This window comes from Macrobrachium rosenbergii, chromosome 2 (assembly GCF_040412425.1).
Source record: "Macrobrachium rosenbergii isolate ZJJX-2024 chromosome 2, ASM4041242v1, whole genome shotgun sequence".
Lineage (NCBI taxonomy): Eukaryota > Metazoa > Arthropoda > Malacostraca > Decapoda > Palaemonidae > Macrobrachium > Macrobrachium rosenbergii.
Window position 1 is genome coordinate 46,647,671 of NC_089742.1, and position 27,993 is coordinate 46,675,663.

The 27,993-nt window shown below is 38.5% G+C and overlaps 1 protein-coding gene across 2 annotated transcripts in view; it reads left to right on the plus strand.

The window, feature by feature from the left end:
• LOC136846168 (uncharacterized) overlaps window positions 1-27,993 on the plus strand; it is a 48,112-nt gene that overhangs the window by 16,691 nt on the left and 3,428 nt on the right. For both annotated transcript variants that reach the window (XM_067116969.1, XM_067116958.1), the window contains 2 exons: window positions 26,282-26,356; window positions 27,621-27,805. In XM_067116969.1, coding sequence (XP_066973070.1) covers window positions 26,282-26,356; window positions 27,621-27,805 — 260 coding nt within the window. The remainder of the gene's footprint in view (window positions 1-26,281; window positions 26,357-27,620; window positions 27,806-27,993) is intronic.

The following is a 27,993-nucleotide window of genomic DNA, read 5'->3' on the forward strand; positions in this document are numbered from 1 at the left end:
CAATACAGTTCACGGACATTTCCAAACCAGTTGAATTCTGGGCTGTGTTAGACCTAGGTAAACATAATTTCTACAGAAGCTCTCAACTACCAGATTCTTCTCTTGCGTCTTCTTCTTCTTCTTCTTCTTCTTCTTCTGAATTTCCATAGAGAATCGACCTGCTTCTGAAAGTTGAGCAATTCTTAATCTACTAACGCATCTGACGATTCCCTCACTGTCGAAAAAGCGTTATAATTGCCTAAGTTGTGTCATTATTTTCTTTTGTTGCTGTCTTTACATCGCTCTGTTATTGATTTTGGATGTTTAGCCACGGAAACCAAGTTTAGGCCTACCTCTGTGTAGCCAATAGAATGACGAATGGACCTTTCTCCAGATTTCTGGTGAATCTGAATCACCGTAAGAGAGCTTCTACACGTTATTTTTTCGGATGTAATATTTTGGAGACCTTTTACTTCGCTTCTATGGTGGTGCGGGTCACCTTATTAATAATAAATGACTCCCGTGCTGTTTGCTAACCAAGAGCGTCCACGCCGCCATTGCTGACAGAAATTCGATGTTGATTTCAATCAGATTTCTTCAGTTCGACTCTTCTCTTGCGTTATCTTATAGACAATATTTCTTCAGTACTTTTTCAGTGAATATCACTGTACTCTTCCAGAGAAAGTTATTTACCATTTTCACTTCTCGAAAATTTCAAGCAATAGAAACCAATAAAAACTGGGTTATTTTATCGCTTTGTCCTAGTGCCACAGTTGCCAACTCTGGTGATGGCGACAGCTTTAGCCTGATGAAGCCTGTCGGACTCTAACCAAATATTTTGTAGTGAGGTTAATAGCCTCATGCCCTTTACCGTAGTGACTACAGCCCATCATAGGCTATTCATTACCAGGCAAATAATCCGATGGATTCTTCAGGAAACGAACCAAACCACTTCTATTATCCGAATGACACTATAGCCCAGGGAGACTACAAGGATCATTTTCTATCATAATTATTCTTGCTAACGCCTTTGCTTCTTTTCTGAAGGGCTTGCTGATTGCCATCCAAAGTAGAGAGAGAGAGAGAGAGAGAGAGAGAGAGAGAGAGAGAAATGCTTCGTGCGTTTCAGAGAAAGTGCTGTTGTCAATACTGACCGACACAATACAAGCACAAATAACTTTGGCAGCTGCGAGGACAAAAGCATTAGGTGAACCGCAGTTTGCACAACAAAACCTAAAGTTAGCACAAAGGAAGAGACCTCAGATAAAGCTTGTATTGAAGCTCGAAAACCCCAGGAAAAAAAAAAAACAGGAAAAACGAAAAAAGTGACAAATGACAAAGACGTTCCCCTGAAACTCCCAGTGTGTTCGGATTAGCTCTAAGAGCCAGAAGGGTTCTCGCCAATCCGTAGTCTAGAGTGACATTTAGACCGAATGCTTCATAAACATAATAATAAGACCCATTAAATATTTATGTCTGCCTGCCTGTTGCCATTGAGCCCTATTTGCATGGAAGCAGGAGATGAAATGATGCAACGTTAATAAAGCAGTGGGCGAAATGCAACAATTCAACAAAATGCCCCCATAACGTTTAATGTGAACTAATAATCCTTTTATTTACACTCTCCATGTTTTGAATTCAGGGCTTTTCATTGCCGCTGGGGACCAGTGATTGCACCAGAAGGCCACACTTTATGCAGGGGCACAAAACGAGTTGCCTAAATTCATAAATTACTCTCTAATACGAAAACCTAATACATATACCATCATTATTACCAGAACCTAACCTACAAGACTGAAATATCTTAAGAATCTTTTCAAAACACTTCCGTGGTTTTACAGAATAAGTGGAAGAAAGCTTCCCTTTTGTGTGTGTGTGTGTGTGTGTGTGAGTGAGAGAGAGAGAGAGAGAGAGAGAGAGAGAGAGACGCTTATGACTACAGGTTCCTCCTAGCATTAAGTCAAGTTAATTAGATATCTGCCTCCCCCTGTTATAAATCTCTCTCTCTCTCTCTCTCTCTCTCTCTCTCTCTCTCTCTCTCTCTCTCTCTTTCATCCTGCCTCAATTACGGCTTAGTATATGCGAGAAATTAGTCTAACACGACTATCAGTAGTCCATGAACATAGAATTCACTTCACACCTAATTGGAATTGTATCTGGTAAATTCTTGATGGCTGAGCGCATAAGCCAGTTCTCCGCTACCACAGAAATGTCAACAAGAATGAAGAATACGTTTCTGAAACAATAGCTAAAGTACAATAACTCCGTCGGGCCCCCGCCCATTGTGATAGTCTGAATGGTGTCGGTTGATGGTCGAAGGGAAATCGTGTTTTTTCCCAAAAGTCAAGAGCTCTTTTGAGGGCCACTGGTTTTTGGAAGTATAAGCTCTTGCCCTGTTGATTACCGGCCAGGTTTTATATAACTCCATTATTAGCCTTTATTTTTCGAAAGGACATAGGCGTAACCTTGCTCAAAATTGGTACCCTGCCATTTTTTTAGAAACCTTGGCGGCCTGGTGCGTCACTAGAATACTCCCCTGTTATTGGCTGACAGATTCCACTTCACGAAATAGTGACCAATCAGAGCGCGAGGTTTTGTTTTGTTTTTGAAAGACAGCAAGTGTAATCGTGACTCGGGAGTTGTAACGTGACGCGAAACTTAAGTTCCGTATTTCGCGATATTTTTAAGTGTTTGAAGCCGAAATGTATGAATATATGCGTTTCTGGTGATTTGATAATGTATTTGCGTTTTATCAAAGTTGAAAATAACAGACAAAGTGCGTTATATAAATAGACATCAGTCTAAATCGTTTGCCAAAACGTAAATGTTTTTCTCCAGGCTGACGTGTTGGCAAAGGCCTCCTCTTTTAACGAGGCCTATTTTAATAATTTGCAAGTCCTGCCGGCTTGTAATTAACCTCTATTTTTTCAACGCAAAGAGAAATGAGTTAATATGTCGCTTTCGTGGATAGCGGAACGTAGAGCTGAAGTTCCGCCAACTTATCACCCAGCCAGATACGTGACCTACAAATGGCCACAATTGTCCCAGTGTCAACATCAACTTCCCGCCATTTGTCATTTAGAAAATGTCCAAAATCCCGGAACAAAAGTGTCATGACATTGAATATCTTACCTGGCCTTGACAAAGCAACGCTACATGTTCCCAGCATCGAGTTTTTTTTATGGGGGAAATGAAGGTTATTAAGAACGTTTATAAACAAGAGTTCGTGTTTCAACCATAGGCTAGGCTACGTTCGGTAAGTACAAATTTTTTTGTCGCGCAAAAATATTTATGAAACTGGGAAAATATCATCTGATTAATATTTGAATATTTATGCACTTCTTTCTTTGCGACTTTTGAATCATAGTATTTTCTAGAACGATTTTTGTAGTTTAATTCTCCGTTATCAAATTCATTGAAATCATTGTGGAGTTGAGCAGTAAACTACACCCGTTTTTGGGAACATAAACCAAGTCAAAAAATGCCATTATATTTCAGAGAAATTATTTCATTTGCATTTTGATCGTTGATGTATCATACTTAAAAATCCTTGTTCTGTCAGTCTTCCTTTCTTGCCGTAAAAATGATGAAACGTAATATTCTCACAACTGTCACTTCAGGACTAGTTTTATGATAATATAGGCGTAAGTAAATTTTAAGTTTGTTTTAATCAGTTACTACAGAATATAAGCTTCAGTGGGATTCATTTGCCATGGAACGGCTACTAAAGGTGACATGATGAGTTATTTATCGGTGGTCAGAGTCGAAACATAATAATATGTGGGCTTCCTGTGATACAATGTGCTGTATGGTATTATATAATGTAGAGCTGATAAAAGACTGAGTGAGCGAATTTCACTAGAAAGTGTTAGCCTACGATATCAAGACAACTGCTACGTGGAGGCGTTTTGTCAGGTAGCCTACATGTTTTTGCGAGTAGCCTGTGGTAGGTACTTGATATGTTTTGCATGTGATCTCATTATATGAATAATTGTACTTCTCTGTATGTATGTATATGTATATATATATATATATATATATATATATATATATATATATATATATATATATATATATATATATATATATATATATATATATATATAGCATACGATAAACACATCTTTTTCGAAAGATTGTGTTCGACTTTGGCACACACCCACCGTCACCCATTCGGTTTTAACGCAGTATTTTGTATTAAATATAAAACATCAGATCATTAGCTCTCTAATGTATATAAATACGCGTACCAACAACAGATTCTAGATTTCTAAATATACGACCAAGAACAAATATCTGTGTCCCTTATCAAGGCCGGATCTTTTCATTCAAGTTTAAACAAAAGTGTCTTGATGTCTGCTGGAAAAATTATCATTTCCCAAGTTCGCAGTTTGGGTTTCTCAATAGCCTGGCGCATATGATAGCGCTCGTCTTTCCATTTCCAGTTTTGTTAAAAAAATAATTCTGTTTCGTAAGTTCGGACTTTGCTTATCATGGTGCCCAAGTTTTCAAACTTGAACAGGAGGAAATTGAAGGAGCATTGGGAAAGTCCTTAGTATAAGGCCCACTATTGAATTTTTAACTAATAGACTGCGCAGCACATTTGTTGATGTGCACTTTACGAATGTGGTCTCTGGTGTTCCCCAGGGTAGTGTTCTTGGCCCACTGCTATTTTGGTACCGATCTCCGTCACCATCGCACAGTTAGCTCGTTGTGCACGCTGTATATTTTTCCATTCATAATTCTGATCATACTTGTATCTAGAGCTTCCTAAACTGTACAGCCACAGCACAGATTTGCAGTTAATCCCGATAGTCTTGCCTAACCTTTTGGGGATGTTTGATGGTGATGTCACGCACTTTTGCAGAAGTTTTGTTTCAGCTCTGACCAAATTACAGAGTGATTTTCCTAATTTTGTATTGCAACCGTTTGAACTTCAGAAGTTCAACCTGTGCAGTAAGCATAGTTAACGTGTATGTTGTTGTTGCTAGATCTTTATAAAACTTCGTAGGAAAGTTGCACTTGACCATATCCGAAGCAGTTATGAATGACATCTCAAAAATATTGCCTCGTGTATGATTGTCAAAGCATCAGCCATTGCTTCTGGGAAACCAACCTTTTTATCAGTCCATGGAGGAAGTTGACAATTATTTACGGTAGCTCCGACTTCTGTGATTTTGTGTCCAAAAAACAAATACAAATAAAAGACAGTCATCATGTTAATTACAGCAGGCAGCTTGAGAAACTTACAAGGACAGTGTGTGGAAGGGTTTCCGCAGTACCTACAAAATTATATAAATTTAATTTTACGCAATATAGGGTCAACATATACGAAAAATAGGCTTCTGTGTTTCAGCAAATGATGCTCATAGTGGCTACGTAATAGCAGAACGTTGTTATCAATTCTATATTGATTCAAGCATCGTGAAAACAACTCATTTATCTTAACTTGGTGTTCAGTGGTGCACTTTCTTCATCAGTATATCTTTAGCCTTGAAGATCAGGGAACTTGAACACAATATGGGGTCAACGGATACGAGAAATAGGCCTGTGTGATTCAGTGAATGATGCTCATTGTGGCTATGTAATAGCAGAAATATATTATCAGGTCTATATTGATGTAGGCATCGTCAAAACTCTTTTATTATAACTTTGTCTCCAGTGACAGATTTCCTCCTTCAATATATTTAACGTTAAAGATCAGGGAACTTGAACGAAAACAATTTTGTACGTTTTTATTAAGCCCAGGGCCTATACTGTCAAATTTGTTGCTGTAACTTGGAGCTTCTATGAAAGCTGTGATTAAACGTGGATTGGAGGTCGTTTCAGAAATCTAGGACAGGAAGTGACGGTGAAATGTCCCATTTTAGCAAAGTTTTTACCTTTAGTCGTTGCAGGTGTATATACGCCGTTTGGTAATGTTAATTTACCATAACTTTTCCCTCATTTCAATTCCCTCCGCACGAAGGATTTGAAGTTAGGGCCAGTTAGGCACCAGAAACGTTCAAATAAAACTCCCATGAAATATAAAAATCCACACACACACTGCAAGAATCGAAAGTGTATGGTTAAGCAGCTCTCGTTTAACATAATACTGTCACATTAAGTGTTCTCCACTAATAAAGTCCTGTCATTCAGAGATTAATAATTATTCAGATTCATTATTTTTTTTTCGAAAATGAAGGCGTCAAGTACTGCCATGTGCTCTACATATAAGTGTTACGTTTGCGTATGAGAGTGAGAGAGAAAGAGAGAACGAGTTCACCACTATTTCCGCTGCTATAGCATCTGTTTTCTTCCAAACTTAATTCAGCACACTTTTCCACATATTAGTATTTTTTTTTTTTTTATGAAATAGAGGGGTCATTGCTAGGGAACACTGAACCACCATTTGGAACAACTGAACAACAAATTGTTTTTGGCTTGGTTATGACATGAACACAGAATCTACAGATGGTTAAGCTACGGTACGCAGTGTCGTGATCAAATAGCACCGGTGACTGACTTTGTTTACGCAACAGTTACACTTCCAGAGGAGAAATGGAAAGGCTCCTTTCTCCCACAGCGTCATTATCTCATGAAATCGACGTAGCCCTGCAAAAAAATAGCTACATTTAGTGACAGGTCAAGGTTCGAGAGTACTTCCCCTGTGGGCCTATTGAATGGATACTTTCCACTGCTTTTTTTTTTTAACCCCAACACAACACGACCTCACCTTTGCAGTGAACGGAAGGCAACAGAGTTGAACTGTACAGCAGGCTGCTCTTGGTGCTATTTAACAATCTAGCCCGCGGATGTTGGTCGTTGTCTGTGATTGAACGCCAGAAAAGGGCCTCTACAAACTCTACAGAATCCCTACCACGGGCAATCGCGAAAACAAAAACGCCAGAATACCGATCATTAGACTAAGAAGAAACTAACTTCATTGGCTGTTGTCGTACCGTGTGACTCTTGGCTGTCTGTTGGAGGATAAGTAGCAAGTCTTCGTCCGCTTAAGATCCTGACACTGCTTGAACTGAGGTCCAAGATCCCACTGAGGCCGAGAGAGAGAGAGAGAGACAGTAGCCACTTGTAGCAGTAGTAGCTGCAAGACTACAAAAGGGTTTTGCGTGGCAGCTCTCTCGGCGAGGTCGTGGTCTGAATGACTCTCCTCCGGTGTGGGGGAGGAGGCCTGATCGCGCTTCTCAGTTGTTGTACGCCGAGCGTTGTTTCCCAAGGTTAACCACTATATATATATATATACAGTATGAGCGCCTGGGCTCGGCTTATGTTATATCGGACCGTAACATCATTTTTTTTTTTGTTTTGAGTCTTTCCAATTCTTCTCTCTCTCTCTCTCTCTCTCTCTCTCTCTCTCTCTCTCTCTCTCTCTCTATATATATATATATATATATATATATATATATATATAATATATATATATATATATATATATATATATATATATATATATATACCTTTATTATATTATGCCCTTATTATATTTGACTGCAGTGAAGTGATTGGTCTCAGCTGAGTAAAAATAATGCCATTGTCGGCAAAAAAAAAAATACAGATTTTATTTTTTTCACTATTTTTCCTTACATCTTTCTTAATTTGCACCTTTTGGTCGAAAACTTGCAACCATCCTTCATATTACAGTTAACCCAGCAACGTCTCTATGTTAAATGGCGACTTAAAAAAAAACTCAGTTTAAAATATAAACTTCGAAATAGGACGAAGCCAGAACACAAGGCCTTTAGGGAAACAGCAATCGCCCCATAGGTTATGCCGTGACGTCACGACTCGAATACGTCACTTGGGGTGGGAGGGATGGAGGGAGGGAGAGTCTCAGCGCTGGGAACTGCATCAAGATTCCACGGTTCCACAACTCGCTATTATTAATAAAGTCCGGACTCGAGGACGTCATAGGGTTTTCCGCTGCACTATCTAATCCCCCCTCCCTCCCTTCCTCCCAGCCAAAATCCCCCAGGATGCAGAGCTAAGTAAACAAGTGGTTCCCAAAGGTATACATAACGTGTATCCTTTTCATTCGTGGGTCCTTCTCAGGCCGGCGTTGCGTTTCTGAGAAATGTTTCAGGCGTTGGGTAGTAGGCGTTGCGTTTGTGCTAATCGTTCGTCGCTGATAATGTTTGAAGGTTTGGTCATTCTTTTCCTTGAATGAAGAGAGTTAGAAGCCGCGCGTACACACACACACACATACAGTATCTGTCTATGTATATATTTGTAAGTCAGTCTATCAATCTATCTATCTCTTATCAGTTTATATATATTATATATGTGTGTATATATATGTATAAACTTTATCACTTACATGATTGTCCCGTGTATTAATGCAATTAATAGCAGGACCTCATTTAACTGGATGGTACTTAGCGGAGATACTTATTCAGGTAAAGTTACTACAAGCTTTCCAGGATTAACAGTCCTCATCGTCTGGTAGCCGAGGACTGTTAGTCCTGGATATCTTGCAACTTTCCTGAATCCCTGAATAAGATATGAGCATATAAGTAAAAACCAGTAACTCCTGAATAGGCTTAAATGGATCTCCTTTAACCGCACTAATCTGTTGCACTCATCGTAGCCTACTGGCCTAATGAATTAGCCTACTCAGCCGTCTCTAGATCGAGAGAACATTTATTTTAAGAATGCGATTCATAGCTTGACTCATCATCTAGTGATACGTCAAGTCAAGAGTCTCTCTCTCTCTCTCTCTCTCTCTCTCTCTCTCTCTCTCTCTCTCTCTCTCTCTCTCTCTCTCTCTGTCCCATCCGGGCGGAGAGATGAAATCACTCGAGGGAAGTCGTGGGTGGTGAACTGTCTAACTTTCTTCGTAAAAATTAGATAAGCATCCCAAGTTTCCCACACTGGAGGAATAAGAAGGGGAATTAGCCATATATTTTGTGGCTTTCCCCTAAGATACACCTCGCTCTGATACTTCCTATTCTCAAGTTAAAGAATGCGTTGCGGCTTAGCGTGTCATCATAAGCATGAGATAACTTCATTGGTTTATCCGTGCTTTGTTCAGCTTGTTCACTGATCTGACATTTCCTTGTGTTTACGTAACACATTACTTAGGCTACTGTACTTGTTTGTGGGATAATGGTTTTTTATTTTTTTAATGTCTCGCAGGACGCATTTCTTTATTTACAAATTGAATTGCATTAGTTCAAGATATCTTTAACCCAGTTCATCCTAATATTACAAATTACTAACTGTACTTGATTGTAGGATAATTGTTTTTCTTAAATATCTCTCAGGACGCATTTCTTTATTTACAAATTGAATTGAATAATTCGAAATATCTTTAACACAGTTCATCCTAATATTACTCCTTGTTTCAGTAAATTTTTATCTAGTGACTCAAGATCATAATATTGACACATCGTGACCTTTGACCGTACAGTGCCCAGTGGGGTAGCGTTCCTTTCTAATCATATCTAATCTTCCTAGTCTGGGCAAGCTGGTTTTATGTTTGTTAATTTAGTAATTTTTCTTTTTTTTTACTTTTCTAACGACTGATCCGTTCTTTCTGTATTTCCCACTGTCTTATGAAACGTCTTTCTAGCGAACACCATATCCTTTGGAAGCTTGAATTTTGAGTCATTGTCCCGGTAGGCTTGTTCCTTATGAATAGGGTTCATCTTCTGAATAATAATAATAATAATAGTAATAATAATAATAATAATTCATTAATAATTGCTGTTTTTGATCTGCATACCATCTAGATTTCAGCGTAAGTTCTCAAATTCTCTGCATCAGTTATTAATTTTTTTATTGCAAAAAGAACCAGCTACTGTTTAACTACGCATCTGTAACAAAAATAATAAATGAAGTGAAAACAACAGATGCTGGACCCACATAAGGACTTAGTAACTTTAAAAAACGTTTTGTAAACATCTGTTCGCTATTTTAACCGCTCAGAGAGTTTTATCAAGATGTACCATGCGTGTAGACGAGTGCCTCTAATCATTATGTAAGATATGGGTAGGTATATTAAGAATCTACTCGTCAATTTCGGTTTTCTGAAAAGAAAACTATTGTACCGGCTTTATCTGTCCGCCCTTCAAATCTTACTTTTACTGAGGTCCCGGGCTGCAAATTGGATCTTCATCCACCTCCAATCGTCAAACTTACCAAATTGCAGCCCTCTAGCCTCAGCAGTTTTTATTTTCTTTCAGGTTCCAGTTAGCCATGGTCAAACTTCTGGCAACGCAACAGCACAGGCCACCACGGCCGGCTGAGAGTTTTGTGGGCCGCGGCTCATACAGCATTATGCCGAGACCACCGGAAGACAGATCTATTTTCGGTGGCCTAGATTATAAGCTGTACAGAAAAACGATTCCGCCGAAGAAACTGGCTCATTTTTTACTTATTTATTTTTAACCAGATAACGTATGTAACTGCAGTAACCACAGGGCCCTCTTAACTTTTAGGTTTTTTCACTCTTTTTGGGATGCGCTTGTCTCTACAAAGGCCTAAAATCTAAATGAACAAGGAATGGAGACATTCTAACGCCCATGGCAGGATTCGAACCCGCATTCGGTATATCAGAACGAGGTTGCTTGAACTGGAACATGAAATTTAGGCCAAAGGCCAAGCTTTGGGACCTATGAGGTCATTCAGTGCTGAAAGGAAAATTGAGAGTAGAAAGGTCTGGAAGGTGTGGCAGGAGGAAAACTTTCCAGTTGCACTATGAAACAATTGTTAGGAGAGGATGGAAAGCAAATATGAACGGAGGTACAGTCAAAGGAATGAAAGGGGATGCAGCTAGGGGCCGAAGGGACGCTGCAAGGTACCTTAAGTAATGCCTACAGTACTCCGCATGATGTTCACTGACGGCACTACCTACCTATAGGGGAATAGTTGAGAGGGCATTGTGGGTATTACAACCACATATATTAAGAGTTACAAAGCCTCCACACTGCTTCACAATCTGCTTACGCAGAAGACGTTTGGGTACATTGGTGCTTTCCCAAGCTGATAAGAGGACGGTGAGGTAATCGCAGGCAAGTCATGCCTAATAATAAGCACGCAGGCGTTGCAATTACTGTTGCGGTATAAGCAGAATACGTTTTTCATTTTTTGCATCTTGTTTCGACTTATTTATGAAGATTTTCCTTACGTCACTTTTCAAAACTCTGGGAAGCCAGTAGGGACTGATTTGCTTTATTTTGTATAATTTGACAAGTTTGGCCCCGTAGGGTGGGGGTTAGTGCCGTCAGTGCTCCTCGCACGGTACACTGTAGGCTTTACTTAAGGTTCTTTGCAGAGTCCCTTCGGCCCTTCAGCTGCGACCTCTTTCATTAATTTTATTGTACCTCCGTCCATATTCTCTTCCATCTTACTCTCCCTCACCCATAACAATCGTTTCGTAGTGCAGCTGCGAGGTTTTCCTCCTGTTGCACCTTTCAAACCTTTTGCTGTCAATTTCCATTTCAGCGCTGAATGGCCTCATAGGTCCCAGCGCTTGGCCGTTGACCTAAATTCCATGTCCAATTCTATTCTTGACAAGTCTGCAAAAGAAGGTTTTAATCGTAATATTTCTCAGTTTTTATAGCAAATAAAAATCAAAAATTATTCATTGTTTTATATGATATTCAAATCGGTTTCATAAGGTTGTCATGCTGTCTCAGCATAGACTGGCATACTTATATATATATGATCTTTTATGTTTCAAGGACATACAATCAAGATCTTATTTAATGGCAGTTTCTTAACTGTAGAAAACATCACATGAATCAGGGACAGTAGAACTCTATTGTTCAAGATTGGGATTAATACGGCTTCAGATAATAAATAAATAAGTGATTAGATGTATAAATAAATAAATAGATAAATAAATAAATGGATAGATAAATAAATATGTTGATAAATAAATAAACATAAATAAAATAAAACGAAAAATAAGATTCACAACTGGGCCATGTCAGTATGATAGCTGAAACCTCTATCTAAAGCCCTCAGAGTTCAGAGGATTAGATCTAGTAGAACGTAGGACCCTACCTCTTCTGTTAGGTTAGAGAGAGAGAGAGAGAGAGAGAGAGAGAGAGAGAGAGAGAGAGAGAGAGAGAGAGAGGCAGGGGGAGATTGCAGAAGAGCAGAAGCCCCATGGATAAAGAATAATAGGACTTAAGACCAAAGATTGGGCCAGAAACCAATTCGGTATCGACAGGCGTCTGGGGACGACTTTGGTACGACTTGACTTTTGGGTTTATTCTCGTATTTAATCGTTTTTTTGTGCATTTTATTCAGTTGCACGTTTTCTAAATGCAGAAACTAACAAGTCTGGTTTTAATTAGTCAAGCGATTACGAGTCACTGGAATATGAAGAGCTTTTAAAAATTGTTTTTACGGGGCTCAAAATAAACACGAGTTTTACCAGACAGATTAACTTAGTATGGTGTTATTATATATATATATATATATATATATATATATATATATATATATATATATATATATATATATATATATATATATATATATATATATATAATATATATAATATATATATATATATATATATATATATATATATATATATATATATATATAGTATATATTTATATACATATATGTGAGTATGTATTTACATACATATATATATATATTATACATATGTAATATATACATATATATAGCATATATATTATACATATATATATATATATATATATATATATTTTTTTTTTTTTTTGTCAGTCATTCATCATTAAATTTACCAGTATATATATAAGGTTATAAATTTCGACCCCTCACGCAGATACCCAGGAGAGCTGAAAGGGCATTGATTTCCTCACCTTTCTAACACAATGACCTGGCACCCTACTACGGGTATTTATATAATTTTTAATATGCACATCACATAATGATAATTAGATGTTGTTGACATAACAGATTATATATTTTCATTTTGTCTGTGTCTTTGCTTGGCTATTTGTCTGGCTGTCTGTTTTTATATCTCTTTGTTTGTCTGTTAATGTTATTGTGTCTATGCCTGGCCAATGTTTTCGTTAGGTGGATTATGCAAAACATTAAAAATACAGTAGCATGAGTCTTGAAATGGAGAAACAAATCCACAGTTATTTATTAGTACAAATATATTTAAAATTAAAGCTCCCTGGATAGGTTTATTTTTAAGTACGTTTGTACCCATACATAACCGTGGATTTGTTTCTCCATGCAAGACATTATTGTGGGAATTATCACAGAAATTTGATCAAGGACGGGTTTTCTGATTAGCACCAGATTAGTAGGTTTTGGGAGAAATGTGAACGTAATTTTTGCGAGAGATAGGAAAGAGAACGAATGCAACTATTGGGAGAGATACGAATGTAGCTTTTGGAAGAGGTAGCGAGGCAGCTTTTGAGAGAGATAGGAATGTAATTGCAAGGAGAGATAAGAGAGAGAAGGAATGTGAATATTGGGAAAGATAGGAATGTAAGGTTTTGGATTGCCCCCGTGTAACTGCCCTCTTGATGAAGTGCTGTCATTCCTCTTCTCCTTGAGACGAACATACCTCAGAAATTGGCCAGTTGTCTGTCTTCCTCGAAACAGAATCTCTTACGAGTTTTGCCGTCTCCCTAATTGCTTCTAATGAGGTGTCAATCAAATATCAACTTTTAAATGGCTAGCTGTCAAAGGTAAGGAGAGTCATTACCAGTAATTAGTCTGCATCAGTCATTATTTGTTCCCACTTGCAAGTGGTTTGAGTAATTACAAGATGAAAGGGTCATGTTTTCAGTGATATTCCTCCCTGGCGTTTTCAGAAGACTGGTCGTTTAGTTCATGAAAACCTTGCGTTTTATTCATGGCCCCTATTGCAACCCCTTTCATTCCTTTTACTATAGCTCCATTCCTATTATCTTTCTTCCATCTGACTTTCCAACATCTCCTGACTATTGTCTCAGTGCAACTGCGGCGTTTTCCTCCCGTCACACCTTTCAAATCTTTCTACTCTCAGTCTCCTTTTCAGCGCTGAATGATTTCATCACAGGTCCCAGCGCTTGGCCTTTGGACTAAATATTATATTCCATTCCTATTCATTTACAGATCGCTTTCTCTTTTTATGCCGTGCGTAATATGTTTTCCTTTTTCTGTTTTCAGGTAAGTGACGCGACGGTGCAATAAGGAAGTACTGTAAGTAAATAGGACTGTGTGATACTTAGAGAGGACTCGGAGCTTTCTTTGACCACTAAGACATTCTTCCCCAAGAGTCGTTATTGTAGTTGTTATCGGTTAATGTCGTACTTCCTTCTTTGCTTCATAAGGAAGTCTCTTCAGGACGCTAACCAAGAATGACTTTCTCTTTTCCATTTTTTTATTGCCATGTCAATCCTTTCATTGCCCAGTCAAGGATAAACCCCTTGTGTAGAAAACTTCTGCAGCATCATATAATTAAGGCCAATCGACAGTCTGTAGACAACTTTCTCCATGCACACACTGCACCACTCACCTCTATCTCAGGCTTCCAGGATATGAAGGGCATTCCATCACAATACTTCTTATGCAACATCTAGCTGGCAATATTTTGGACGTGTCTTTCCTCATTCCTCCCAGTACTTCTAAATTATGCACATTTTATACCATCTCATTGTCTCTCAATACCTATACATGACCAAACCACCTCAGACCCTTCTAGCCCATCTTTTCTTCTCTAGTATCCTTTCCGACTGCGTCTCTCTACTGGAACCTTTTCCTCCCCTTTTGTCCAGTCTTTGAGAATGCCTCTGCTGTAAGGAGCCGATTTAGCCTCTGCTAAATGAGGGGAAATTTCACTCTCTTCAGTCAGTGTGATTTTCAGTCAAGTGCTGGAACGTGGCATCTTGTACTCTGTTAATGCAAATTTCTTTGAAATGTTCTGATGGTGTGATCAACAGGTGTGAGGAATTCATAGAGCCCTACTCTGCCCTGAAATGGAAGACTGCAGTATCTGCAAAAGTATAAAACTGAGGAAAGTGGTAGATACTGCAGTTTTCCCTTGCCTTGCTACTGATTTTGCAAATACTGCAAATGGGATCCCCTAAATACTCGTGGAAAGCATTGAAGAATCATTCTGAAACTGCAGTAACTTGTGTATTTTGTGTTTCACGAGCCCGATAGGTGGCATATCTCAATTTCAAAAATTGTGCAGGTACTACAGTTTTCCATTTTAGGGCAGTACTGTACATCTATACATTATGTTGGGTCTCTATTCCTTCTCTTAATTATTTGTGGCCACAGGTAAGTGTGGCTGAAGAATTTTAGCGCCATCCTTTTCATAGAAGCCAAGATGACTAACCACTCAGGCCGTTATTCGTTTTATACCTTTGTTTCTTCTTTAGAATTCGTTCCGTAAGATATTTGGTTGGCTATTGGACAGTTTCATTACTTTGAAGTGCAAGAGGGCCATGTATAACCTTATGGTGAAGATTTTCAAGTTCTTTTTGCATTTTCGTCTGCTCAGAGAACAAAACATTGAACTGTGCAGTTAAACATTGAGGTGTCTTCCTTTTCATCTCTACGATTGGGTTTTCGTCACTGACGTAATTTTTACACCACAATTGAAGCCTTTTACAGTAAACTTCCATACCTCTGAGCAAGCACATTGATTTGATTGTAAATAAAATTCACTGTCTCTTAGACCTCTTTCCAGTAGCAGAAATTTCCGAGAGAAAAAAATCGGGTTGAGGCTGATTCACATTATAACATCACGTCACCGACACATCACGTCACGTCAGAGTACGTGAGAATTTCTTACATGTAATCAAATGGACTTGTTCACACCATCACGTCACGTCACCATCAAGCACACGGCATCCACCGTCACATCACGACACGTTTTTTTGGAAAGAATATTTTTGACGTGACGTGACGGTGCTTATGCGAGTTTCTTGCCGCTAAATCCGAGTCGCTGAGGTTGGACACGAACTGAACGGGACTGTGATGGGTAGTGTGAATACAAGGCGGCACGGCTGACGGGACGGTGACGTGACGTGATGTGTCGGTGACGTGATGGCATATTGTGAATCAGCCTTTATACGTAGACACATAATATTGGAAGCTTCGGAGTTTTGTTCTCATGCATTCGAATTTTCTAAGATATTACCTGACATTTCTTCTTTTTTAAACGAGATACAGAAATAGGACTTAGTTCAACGTTACGGTAATCCACTAAGGCCAAGCGCTGGGACGTATGAGGTCATTCAGCGCTGAAAGGGAAATTGACAGTGAGAAGGTTTGAAAGGTGTAACAGGGGGAAAACCTCAAAGCAGTTTCACTTTGAAACAGTTGTTAGAGTAGGGTGGAAAGTCAGATTGAAGGAAGTGAATAAGGACGGAGGTGCAGTAAAAGGAATGAAAGAGGTTGCAGCTAAGGGCCTAAGGGACGCTGCAAAGACCCTTAAGTAATGCCTACAGTGTATCACGTAAGGTGCACTGACGGCATTACTCCCAGTGGCATGCAGTTCAGAAAGAAAGCGCTGATCATGAGAAATTAAAAATAAAAAAGAGGAATATATTTAAAAGTGAAAATAATACCTATTTCGACAAGTTTAATATCTAGCGGCTTTTCAAAAATGCTGCCGTGTTTGCTGCAAAGTGTATGCCGAGGTATAATGGAGTTTTTTTTTTTTTTTTCGTTCCTCCATCCGATATTTTTCCCCTGAAAGAAGGAATTTTAAGATAATGGAATGCTAGCAAAAAGTATATAAAATATATATATATATATATATATATATATATATATATATATATATATATATATATATATAACGCTTAGTATTCTTTTTTATATAAAAGCAAGCGAGAGAGAGAGAGATTATATATACATATATACCGCTGAGTTTTCCTTTATCTAAAAGAAAACGATATATATATAGTATATATATATATATGTATATATGTAAAACGCTTAGTGTTTTTTTATATAAAAGCAAATGAGAGAGAGAGAGAGAGAGAACACACACATTCATCCGTCACGCTCACCCACGCATACCGTCTACTTAATGTAGTCACTGGTGTGCACTCTACTGTCCAATCCAATTACTCTGTAATTTTTTTTTTTTCCCCCGTGGAATTTCCAAGTAAGTTTTCCGAGGCCTGATAAAATAACGTCCTCGTAAGAGCTCTCGATGAAGCAAAGGGAATATAATTCTGCAGGAAGGAAGGAAGCGAGAGTTTATCGTTTTTTAAGGACAATATAATGTCTTGAAACAGCGGGGAAGAATATAATATGCTTCTTTCTCAACGCTTCCTGTGATGATGATGACTCCCCTTTCTTCCTCTCGGGAGATTTCTCGCATCAAAGGGTGTGTTTTTGAAGATTTACTCATCCCTTGGTACGAGTCTTGCATTTTCTTTTCTTTTTTAAGTCTTAAATACGACCGTGTTTGCATTTGTTTGTCCTCTTGTGGTGGACAGGTTGTGATGATGAGTTGCTATCTTCTTTCTTATTATTATTATTATTATTATTATTATTATTATTATTATTATTATTATTATTATTATTATTATTATTATTCAGAGGATGAAGAACCCTATTCATATTGAACAAGCCTAACACTGGGGGTCATTGACTTGAAATTCAAGCTTCCATAGAATATGACGGTGTTCATTCGAAAGAGTTAACAGAAGGTAAAGGGAAATGCAGAAAGAGGAAATTAGTTATTAGAAAAACAGATAAATTAACAAATTAAAAAGTAAATGGAAATAATTAGGTAAATTATTAAAATGCAAGGAGAACAGCATTAGGGTAGTAATGCATTGCATCTTCGCTTGAACTTCTGAAGTTCCAATTGCACGACATCCCCAGGGACACTGTCCCACAGTCCAGCGGTGTGAGGAACAAAGGGCCTCTGGAACTGAGAAATTCGACAGCGAGGCACATTGACTGCATATTGGTGCATAGTATTTGCTTGAATGGTCTAAGTTTTGGAAAATATATCCGTGTTTACACTTTACAGATTTCTAAGACCTTTATATTATCGACATCAAGAGGAAAGCCTATAGTTCTGATCTGATGGCTAATCTAGATCCACTTCTAGTTTTCTGTAAAAGAAAACTATTGTGACAGCTTTGTCCGTCGCACTTTTTCTGTCCGCCCTCAGATCTTAAAAACTGCTGAGGCTAGAGGGCTGCAAATTGGTATGTTGATCATCCACCCTCCAATCACCAAACATACCAAATTGTAGCCCTCTAGCCTGAATAGTTTTTATTTTATTCAAGGTTAAAGTTAGCCATAATCGTACTTCTGGCACCGATATAGGTACCAACTACACAGGCCACCACCGGACCTTGGTTGAGTTTCATGGGTCGCGGCTGAAAGTTTCATACATCATTATACGCTGTACAGAAAACTCGCAATTTTTACTTTTTTTCATAATTTTTTTTTTTTAATTATATATATCCGGTTTCCCTGCTATAGTTTTAGCCGTTCCTGCTTTGAACTTTCCTGGTTGTCAAGATATGGAATCGACCATCTTGAGGGTACTTTTAAAATGGTTTCAAAACTTGTTTCTTGTGGGAAAAATGGCTAGGTCATTATTTTATTCCTTCCTAAGTTAAGTCTTATTCCGATCTGCGCTCTGATGTTTATCTTAATTTAGACTTGATTCCTTGCGTTATGGCTAAATTTAATTCGTTTTATTGTTTTACTTTTCGTAAAAACTCTTCTTTAGTTTCCCCGTGGGGGCGGGGTATTGCCGTCAGTGCACCTCACGCGATGCACTGTAGGCATTACTTAAGGTTCTTTGCAGCGCCCCTTCGGCCCCTAGCTGCAACCCCTTTCATTCATTTTATTGTACCTCCGTTCTTATTCTCTTTCTTTCACCATACTTTCCACCCTCTCCTAACAATTGTTTCATAGTGCAGCTGCAAGGTTTCCCTCCTGTTACACCTTTCAACCCTCCTACTCTCAATTTCCCCTTTCGGCACGGAACGACCTCATAGGCTCCAGCGATTACCCTTTGGTCTAGATTCCATATTCCATTCCCTTCCGTTCATTCTTTCACTTTTCGCATCGAAATTTATGTCTCCGTAACTCGATTCACATTGCAGTTCGATCATAGTTTCCATTCGTCTGCGTTCACATCACCTACAAAATTTGCTCAGAAACAACGTGGCGTGACATTCTCTCGTCCATGCTTCCGCTGTTATGAATGACAGGTAAGATTCATTCAACTTCGTGATGTCTTCGTCTCCAGGATTCACGGAATGTTCGTCATTCCTTGTGTGTGTTTTTTTTTATTGTTTATTCTTTCGTCTTTTTTTCTTGGTGCGTGCCTCTCTGGTTTTCGCTCCGTAGGGGGTTAGTGCCGCCAGTGCACCTCGTGCGGTGCACTGTAGGCATTACTCAAGGTTCTTTGCGGCGTGCCTTCGGCCCCCAGCTGCGACCTCTTTCGTTGCTTTTCCTGTACCTCCTGTCATATTCTCTTTCTTCTGTCTTACTTTCCTCAGCCCTCTCCTAACAATTGATTCATAGTGCAACTGCTTTGAGGTTTTCCTCCTGCTGAATGAACTCATAGGTCCCAGTGCTTGGCCTCTGGCCTAAATTCTATATTGAATCAATCAGTCAATTCCCTGGTTTCCTTTCCTCTGTCCATGCCGCCTTCTTTATTCGTACTGTTCGCTGTTGGCCCAGCGTTCGACTCTCCGACCGGCCAATGAAGAATTAGAGGAATTTATTTCTGGTGATAGAAATTAATTTCTCGTCGTAATGTGGTTCGGATTCGACAATAAGCTGTAGGTCCCGTTGCTAGGTAACCAGTTGGTTCTTAGCCACGTAAAATAAATCTGATCCTTCGGGCCAGCCCTAGGAGAGCTGTTAATCAGCTCAGTGGTCTGGTTGAACTAAGGTATACTTAACTTATTCATACTGTTTCGTGTGCAAGGATTTCTGTACTCAGTTCTCTTCTCCCTTCCTTTATCTCTTTATATTCTACATTTCCTTCTTTAGTTGCTGTGTGGACTGAGCGACTGGGAAATGATGCAATCGTATTGGACTGCAGAGAGTATGAGTGCCAGTCGCCGAATGAGTGTCAGACAGGTAATGGGTGCCAGACAGCTGATTGAGTGTCAGACAGACAGTGAGTGCCATTCAGCTCATGAGTGCCAGAAAGCTAAGGAATGCCAGACAGTTAATGAGTCCCAGACAGGCAATGTGTGCCAGACAGCTAATGGGTGCCAGACAGCTAATGAGTGTCAGGCAGACAGTGAGTCCCAGATAGTTACTGTTTGCCAGAAAGCTAATGAATGGCAACAGAGTCCCAGACAGGCTTTGCATGCCAGACAGCCAATGAGTCCCAAACAGGCAATGCGTTTCAGACAGCTAATGAGTGTCAGACACTGAGTCCCAGATAGCTAATGAGTGCCATTCAGCTAATGAGTGCCTTTCAGATAATGAGTGACAGAAAGCTAATGAATCCAGACAGGCAGTGCGTGCCAGACAGATAACGAGTCCCAGACAGCTAATGGTTGCCAGACAGCTAATGGGTTCCAGACAGCTAATGAGTGCCAGAGAGCTAATGAGTGCCAGACAGACAATGAGTCCCAAATAGCTAATTAGGTGCCATACAGCTAATGAGTGCCAGACAGACAGTGAGTTCCACATAGCTAATGAGTGCCATTCAGCTAATGAGTGCCAGACAGCAAATGAAGTGCCAGACAGATAATAAGTATCATTCATTTTGCTAATGTGTCAGACAGTTCAGACAGTTAAAAAAGTGCCAGACAGCAAATGAGTCATTTTGCTTATGAATGTCAGACAACAAATGAGTGCCAAACAGCTAATGAGTGTTAGACAGCTAGTGAGTGCCAGACAGCTAATGAGTGCCAGACACCTTATGAGTGTCAGGCAGTTAATGAATGCCAGGTAGCTAATGAGTGCCAGGCAGCTTATGAGTACCAGACAACTAATGAATGACAGACAGCTTATGAGTGCCAGACAGCTTGTGAGTGCCATTCAGCTAATGAGTGCTAGGCAGCTTATGAGTGCCATTCAGCTAATAAATGCCAGGCAGCTTATGAGTGCCATTCAGCTAATGAATGCCAGACAGGTCATGAGTGCCAAACAGCAAATGGAATCCATAGAGCTAATTAGTGTCTGACAGCTAATGAGTGCCAGACAGCTAATGAGCATTTACTGACAGGGAAATGAGAGAATGGATGGAAGTGAAGTGTAGAGCCACAGGTTTGGGGAAGCTTTGAAATATTCAGAATTGTTCGTACAGAGCAAATCCTGAAGTCACTGTCTACGACATGCCGTAATGAGCTTATTCCCTGTACAGTGCACGACTGGTTGGGGAATTCAGTTGAACAAAGAAGCAAAAAAAAAAAAAAATCATGAGGCTGGTTATAAATTTAATAAAAGGATCAAATAGACTAGGTTGAACTCAACCGAGAAAAAACAGAAAAAGTTGAAATTTTTGGAGAATATGAAGCCGCCCCCGATCGCCCCCAGAAACATTTTTTTTTGTGTGGCAACAAACGAACCACCGCGGGAACCTGGCTGAAGCCGAAATTCCGCAAATGGAAAAATCTGAAATTGAAGTGTCATTCAGAGAAAATGCAGTTAAAGCGTGTGGTATATCTAGTTAGAAAAAAGTTATTTTTTTTTTCGTTTGTATCTGAAATAAGAATGACAATTTTTTTAGTTTGAGTCATAAGTAAGGTTAACGACAGAGCGGTGTGTCTCATTAAATATGGTTATTCCAAAAATTATGTTGTTGGATGCAGTTTGATTTTCTGGCATATAACCACCCCGACCTGTTGAGGCGAGGCGAGTGTTTTGCCTGATGTATATATATATATATATATATATATATATATATATATATATATATATATATATATATATATATATATATATATATATATATATATAATATATATATATATATATATATATATATATATATATATATATATATATATATATATATATATATAATATACATATACATATGTAACATACATATGTATATATATATTGTTTTAAATATACACATACATATATACATATACATATATAAAATGCACACACATATAATATATATATATATATATATATATATATATATATATATATATATATATATATATATATATATATATTTTATATTTTTATATAAATATAAATATATATACATACATATACATATATAAAATACATATATATGTGTGCATGTTTGTATGCATGCATACAAACTTATTTTCAGTGGAATTATTATAACAAGCAGATAAAAGAGTTGAGAGAGAGTAGGAAGAGAGAGAGGAAGTAGGAAGAGGGAGGTTTATGACTTGTCAATCAAGCCTTTGAAACATGAGATTCCTGAGATGATGAAGAAGAAGAATAAGGAGAGGAAGAAGAAGAAGAAGTCACCGGGTCTAATTGAGTTGGTCGCAATATCAGCGAGTGTTTCTTTTTTTATATTTTTTCTTTTTCCAACGTTTTTTTAAGATGGCGCCTCGGTTATCTAAAGGAAAAATCAGACCTTCCGTAAGTGACTGACTTCTTCATCTTCTTCTTCTACAGTGGAACTTCGCTGCAAAAAGTGTAAACGTTTGGACGTTTTCGTTAAATACTGCCAGATGAGTTAGTGCAATAATTCCCAAATGCAGGACACAAGTGGACGAACAATTTCTGGGTATAATTCCAGCACTTGGTATCATCTTTTTCTTGACGACAGCGTCTTTGATGAAAATGACCTCAGCCGTGCCCTTGATTTCCTATTCCGCTCTCCCTGTCACTATAACTCTTCGTGATTTTCAGCAGTAACTCACCCACTTGAATGAGTGATGATAGAGAGAGAGAGTGACTCACTAATTAGGTGAAGTTGTTCTTCTTCCTTCTTGTAATCTGCGATTCCGCCCTCTCCGTCTTTGCCACGGGGACAGACTCTTAATGGGCCACTTTTTGGTGACCTCATTTGGAGGAGAGACTGTCCTTTTCATTCCAAAGTGGCCTTCTGAAGCTCTGTTGTCATCCTGGGTCTGGGAAGTGGTAGTTTCTTTCATTTAATCTCATTGCTTCTGAATTCTTTCCCTGCCTCCATTTTCGTCGTTTCTTTTTATCTAACATCAATTTTTCCTTAAAGTACTCCAATCTAGGCAAGTCTACTCCGTAGGGAGGTGGTGCCGTAAGTGCACCTTTCAATGCGGTGCACTGTAGACATTATTAGGCTCTTTGCAGCATCCTTCGGCCTTGCTCTTTCAGCTGTACCTCCGTTCCCATTCTCTCTCTATCTTTCAGGGTCATTCGATGCAACGCCCTGATGAAGGTTGAGAATTTATTTCTTTCATTTCTCGCTATAATGTGGGTTTGGGGTTGTACAATTTTGGTTCTTGCACGTTCAGTCTAATCTCGGGCCAGCCCTCATCAGCTCAGTGGTCTTTCTTTTCCACCTTCTGACAATTGTTTCATAGTGCAACTGCGAAGTCTTCCTCCCGTTACACCTTTTAAAACCTTTCTCCTTTCAATTTCTCTTTTCAGCGCAGAATGACCTCACAGGTCCCAGTGGTTGGCCTCAAGACCTAAATTCTATATTTCCATTCCTCTCCTCTCAAAGACAACAAAGGAGATGAAAATTCAACTTTAAAAAGCCACTTTCCTGAACCCCTCTGCATTTGAAGTGGAGTATTGTTTCTCGCGCAAGATGGAAATTGAATCGCATCTCCCCCGAACTTTTCTCGGATGTGCTCGCCTTCTATTGTATACGAACGCTAATTCCCTCCGCCTGCTTCAGACATGTTTACAGACGTGTATAAAACGAAGACGCCCCGAGCTAGCCCGGTGGACGCTACTGCTTGTGATGGGCTGGCCTCGAATCAATACTAAATCCTTTTCCCTTCGAGTGTTTCTCGTTCCTGCTGAGAGTTGTTCTAGAACAACTTCGGATGAGGTTTCCTCCATCGAATGCTTTTAAAAAAAAAAAAACGTTCCTTCCTTTCTTCTACAATTTCAGAGCTTTTGGTAGTTTCTTTTTTTTTTATCTTTTAAACTCTGGGAGAATAGCATTTGATTTGGCTAGTGTATGTAGGCTATGTATGTATGTATGTATGTATGTATGTATTATTATTATTATTATTATTATTATTATTATTATTGCTGTTGTTGTTGTTCTCTGAAAAAAAGTAATTGCAGAAACCGTGCTAAATGTATTATTATTATTATTGTTGTTCTATGAAAAAAGTAATTGCAGAATCCGTACTGAATGTATTATTATTATTATATTATTATTATTATTATTATTATTATGTTAGCTGTTATTTTCATCAGTAAAGGCATTTTTTAACTTTCCAGTCATACGAATGCTTTTGCAGTCCCGTCTGAATAACCTTCAAGAAGATACGTAAAATATAAAATTACAAGTGCGGAATGAACGCACCAAGAACCTCTGACACAGATGTCAGCAATTAGGAGAGCTAATAATAGCATTCTTTTAGTCCTAAGACACTTGACATTGCATCAGCACTTACCAACTGACGTCAAGATGACACATGACCCCGAAGTGAGGAGCATTGAAGCATACAAGCAGGAGATTGCGTGCTTGGATAAACGCAAAATAAAATCAAAACTAGCAAAATGAAACCTGCTATTTAACCATCACGTGAGACAAGTGGTTTGCTCTTCTCGGAAAAGCTGATGAAGAAATTGCTTTTAACACGGAATGATCTACACATAAACACACACATAGAACTGCCAGGCCTCTCTCTCTCTCTCCACGTGTTGCGTAGATTACTGCCCATTTCTGGTTTGTTCGCAAGCTATTGGAAATAACTGGTTTTTTTTGCAACTACGTACTACATACGTCACACACAGGCAAATATTTTTATCTAGCTATCTCTATCTGTCCATCTAACCATATATCTATACTGTATATATATTTATTTTATATGTTTGCGTGCGTGTGTATGTACATGGTAAGAAAGTGACTAGTAGATTATTCTATCGAGCTATATACAGTATATATATATATATATATATATATATATATATATATATATATATATATATATATATATATATATATATATATAATATATATCTTCTTTTAAACATGCTTTTTCCCATTTTATATGGGGTAAGCACGATGCCTTCTTTTGAAGGACTTTGATTCGGCTCTGTAGTAAGCCGTAATCTCGATCGGCTGCCCTGCCTGTCATCGCTTAGACCCTGGTAGCGTATGTACATGTATTGTACCAGTCACCAGCGCCCTTTCTCCCAGCAGCGAGAAGTTTTTGTGCGGTTAGGCCGACAGTTCAAGACGTGTGAGGTGTCTGTGTTTTTAGGAGATGTTGGAGTGGCTTTGCTTGTGTGTGTATTAGTCTGTAACACCTATTTGCTTTTTAAGCAAACCTATCCGTTGATTACATACATAATCCCGGGGTGTCTACATGGATAGCAAAGTGTCCGCCTCTCTGACCGGTCGGCTGGAGATTTGAACCCACACCACAGACCTCTATGAATTCTGGAAAGCTGCTGCTCTAATCGACTTGGCCATCGAGGGCTCTATATATATATATATATATATATATATATATATATATATATATATATATATATATATATATATATATAAACTTTCCTTTATAAAGTAAAAAAGTATTGATATTAAGTTTTATGACAGAAAAATTAAAAACATGAAAGAAAAAGACTATTTTGAGAAAATTGGACATTTTAGGTATCTTGAAATTCTGAGTGTACAGCAAAGCCAATTTATGAAATTGAGATCCAAAACCTTTTTCTATTAAAAAAAAAAAAAGTATATTGGATGTTTGCCTGTGTGGCTTGTAACGCGTTGGTACGAGAGGAAATAACCAGGACTCGGGATTAGCTGCATCCCCTTTCGTTCCTTTTACTGTGCCTCCGTTCATATTCTCTTCCATTTATCTTCCCACCCTCTCCAACAATTATTTCAACATTATTTTCAGCGCCGAGTGACCTTATAGCTCCCAGTGCTTGGCCTTTGTCCTAAGTTCTTGGGTGCAGGTAGTTAACGAAAGTCTCTTGTGGCCTTGTAAACAATTATTGGTCAATTATTATTATTATTATTATATTCTTCAAAAATGGGGATAATTCTTTTATATATTTACATAGGTACTGCAAACATTCGATTTTTCTTTTTATTATTATTATTATTATTATTATTATTATTATTATTACATGGATGTTTGTACGTTGAATGTTTGCAAGTAGGATGGTGTCTGTATGTATGTATGTATGTATATATATGTATGTATGTATGTGTATATATATAGTGCATTCATGTTTTTATTTCCGATTAATACAATAGTATATTAACTGTATTCCTTGTGCATTTCAGGAACTAACATTGTCGGAAAATTCACTCAGAGTGTGAAACGGATTGTCCAGGAAGTGAAGGAGGAAGGAGTTCCAGGTAATTATCGCTTTTCTTCTTCTCCTTCTTCTTCTTCCTCCTCTTCCTCTTCGTCTCCTTCTTCATATTTCTTCTCCATCTTCTTGATGTAATTTGATGTCTGACCTTTTCTCGGCTCTCGAAGATTAAAATTTTATAAGAGTTCAGGTCACTGAATGGATTTGAATTGAATATAGAATTTAGGCCAAGGGCAAGCACTGGGACCTGTGAGGTCATTCAGCGCTGAAACGGAAATTGACAGTAAAAGGTTTGAAAGGTGTAACAGGAGGAAAACCTCAAAGCAGTTGCACTATGAATTAATTGTTAGGAGAGGGTGGAAAGTAAGATGGAATTAGAGAATATGAAAGGAGGTACAGTAAAAGAAACGAAAGGGGTTGCAGCTAGGGGGGCCAAAGGCACGCCGCAAAGAACCTTAAGTAATGCCTAGCTGCAACTCCTTTCGCTCGTTTTACTGCACCTCCGTTCATATTCTCTTTCTTCCATCTTACATTCCACCCTCTGCTAACAATTGATTCATAGTGCAATTGCAAGGCTTTCCTCTTACACCTTTCAAACCTTTCACTGTCAATTTTCATTTCAACGCTGAATGACCTCATAGGTCCCAGTGCTTGGCCTTTGGCCTAAATGCTATATTCAATTTAGTTCAGTGGACTGATCACTAAACTTAGTTCAGTGATCAGTCTTTGGAAGGATAGACGAAAGCTTTAAGCTCTGTATATATTTTTACAAACACATTTCATCGTGTTAATCAAGTGTATTCCTGTGGATCCTTATTTACATATTGTATATAGTGTTTTTGTGCAGCCCTGACCTTTCAGGCTCTGTGATATCAAAATTTCTTGCAAGTATAAAAGAAAATAATGAAATACAAAGTTTAACTGTTAAAACTGGAGACCAAGTAGTCTGCTTCTCCGAACAGAACAAATAGCTCTTGATGATCTTATGAAACATCATGGCACCTGTAGATTTACTGGCTACTGTAAATCAGCTAAAACTCATGGCCTACTTTTAGATTTCCCACCACAACCTAGGTCAGTTAATTCTCAGGTAACGTCTAGTTCTTCTTCCATTAAGTTCACCTCTGCATAACTGGTATCATAAAAAGTAACTTCATTTCCACCTTTTGGCAACAAACTTCACTGGCTTTCATGAACGCCATATTAAAAGACAAAAATCCCTTAATGTTTCTAACTGTATTCAAGCAAATGCATACAGACTGATGCACGCAGTAAAAAATTACAAGAGATTTCACTTTTTTTTCCAGCTGACGGAGAAACAAGGGACGAAGCCATCGCCACAAACCAGCGCCTCAGAGTAGTCAGAACACGACTGGAAGAATCTTACGAGACGGCAAAAACTGCTCTTCTGACCCTTCACTCACAGTACAATCACAGCAAGACCACCTGGAATGTGTTTACCCGTTACTCACTCCTCAAGGCTATGATAAAGGTACTGTACTGCACATTCAAGTATTGCAGGGGTCTTGACGTAAACGCACTCTGGTAGCTCTAGGGCAGCACTGTGCCGTAGTAATCCCTCTGACACCAGGTCCTTAAGGTATGTTACAAATTCCAGTAATGACCTGGGCTTCGGGCCAGGTTGTGGGAGTGATTCCAGTTCCCATCAGATCAAAAAAG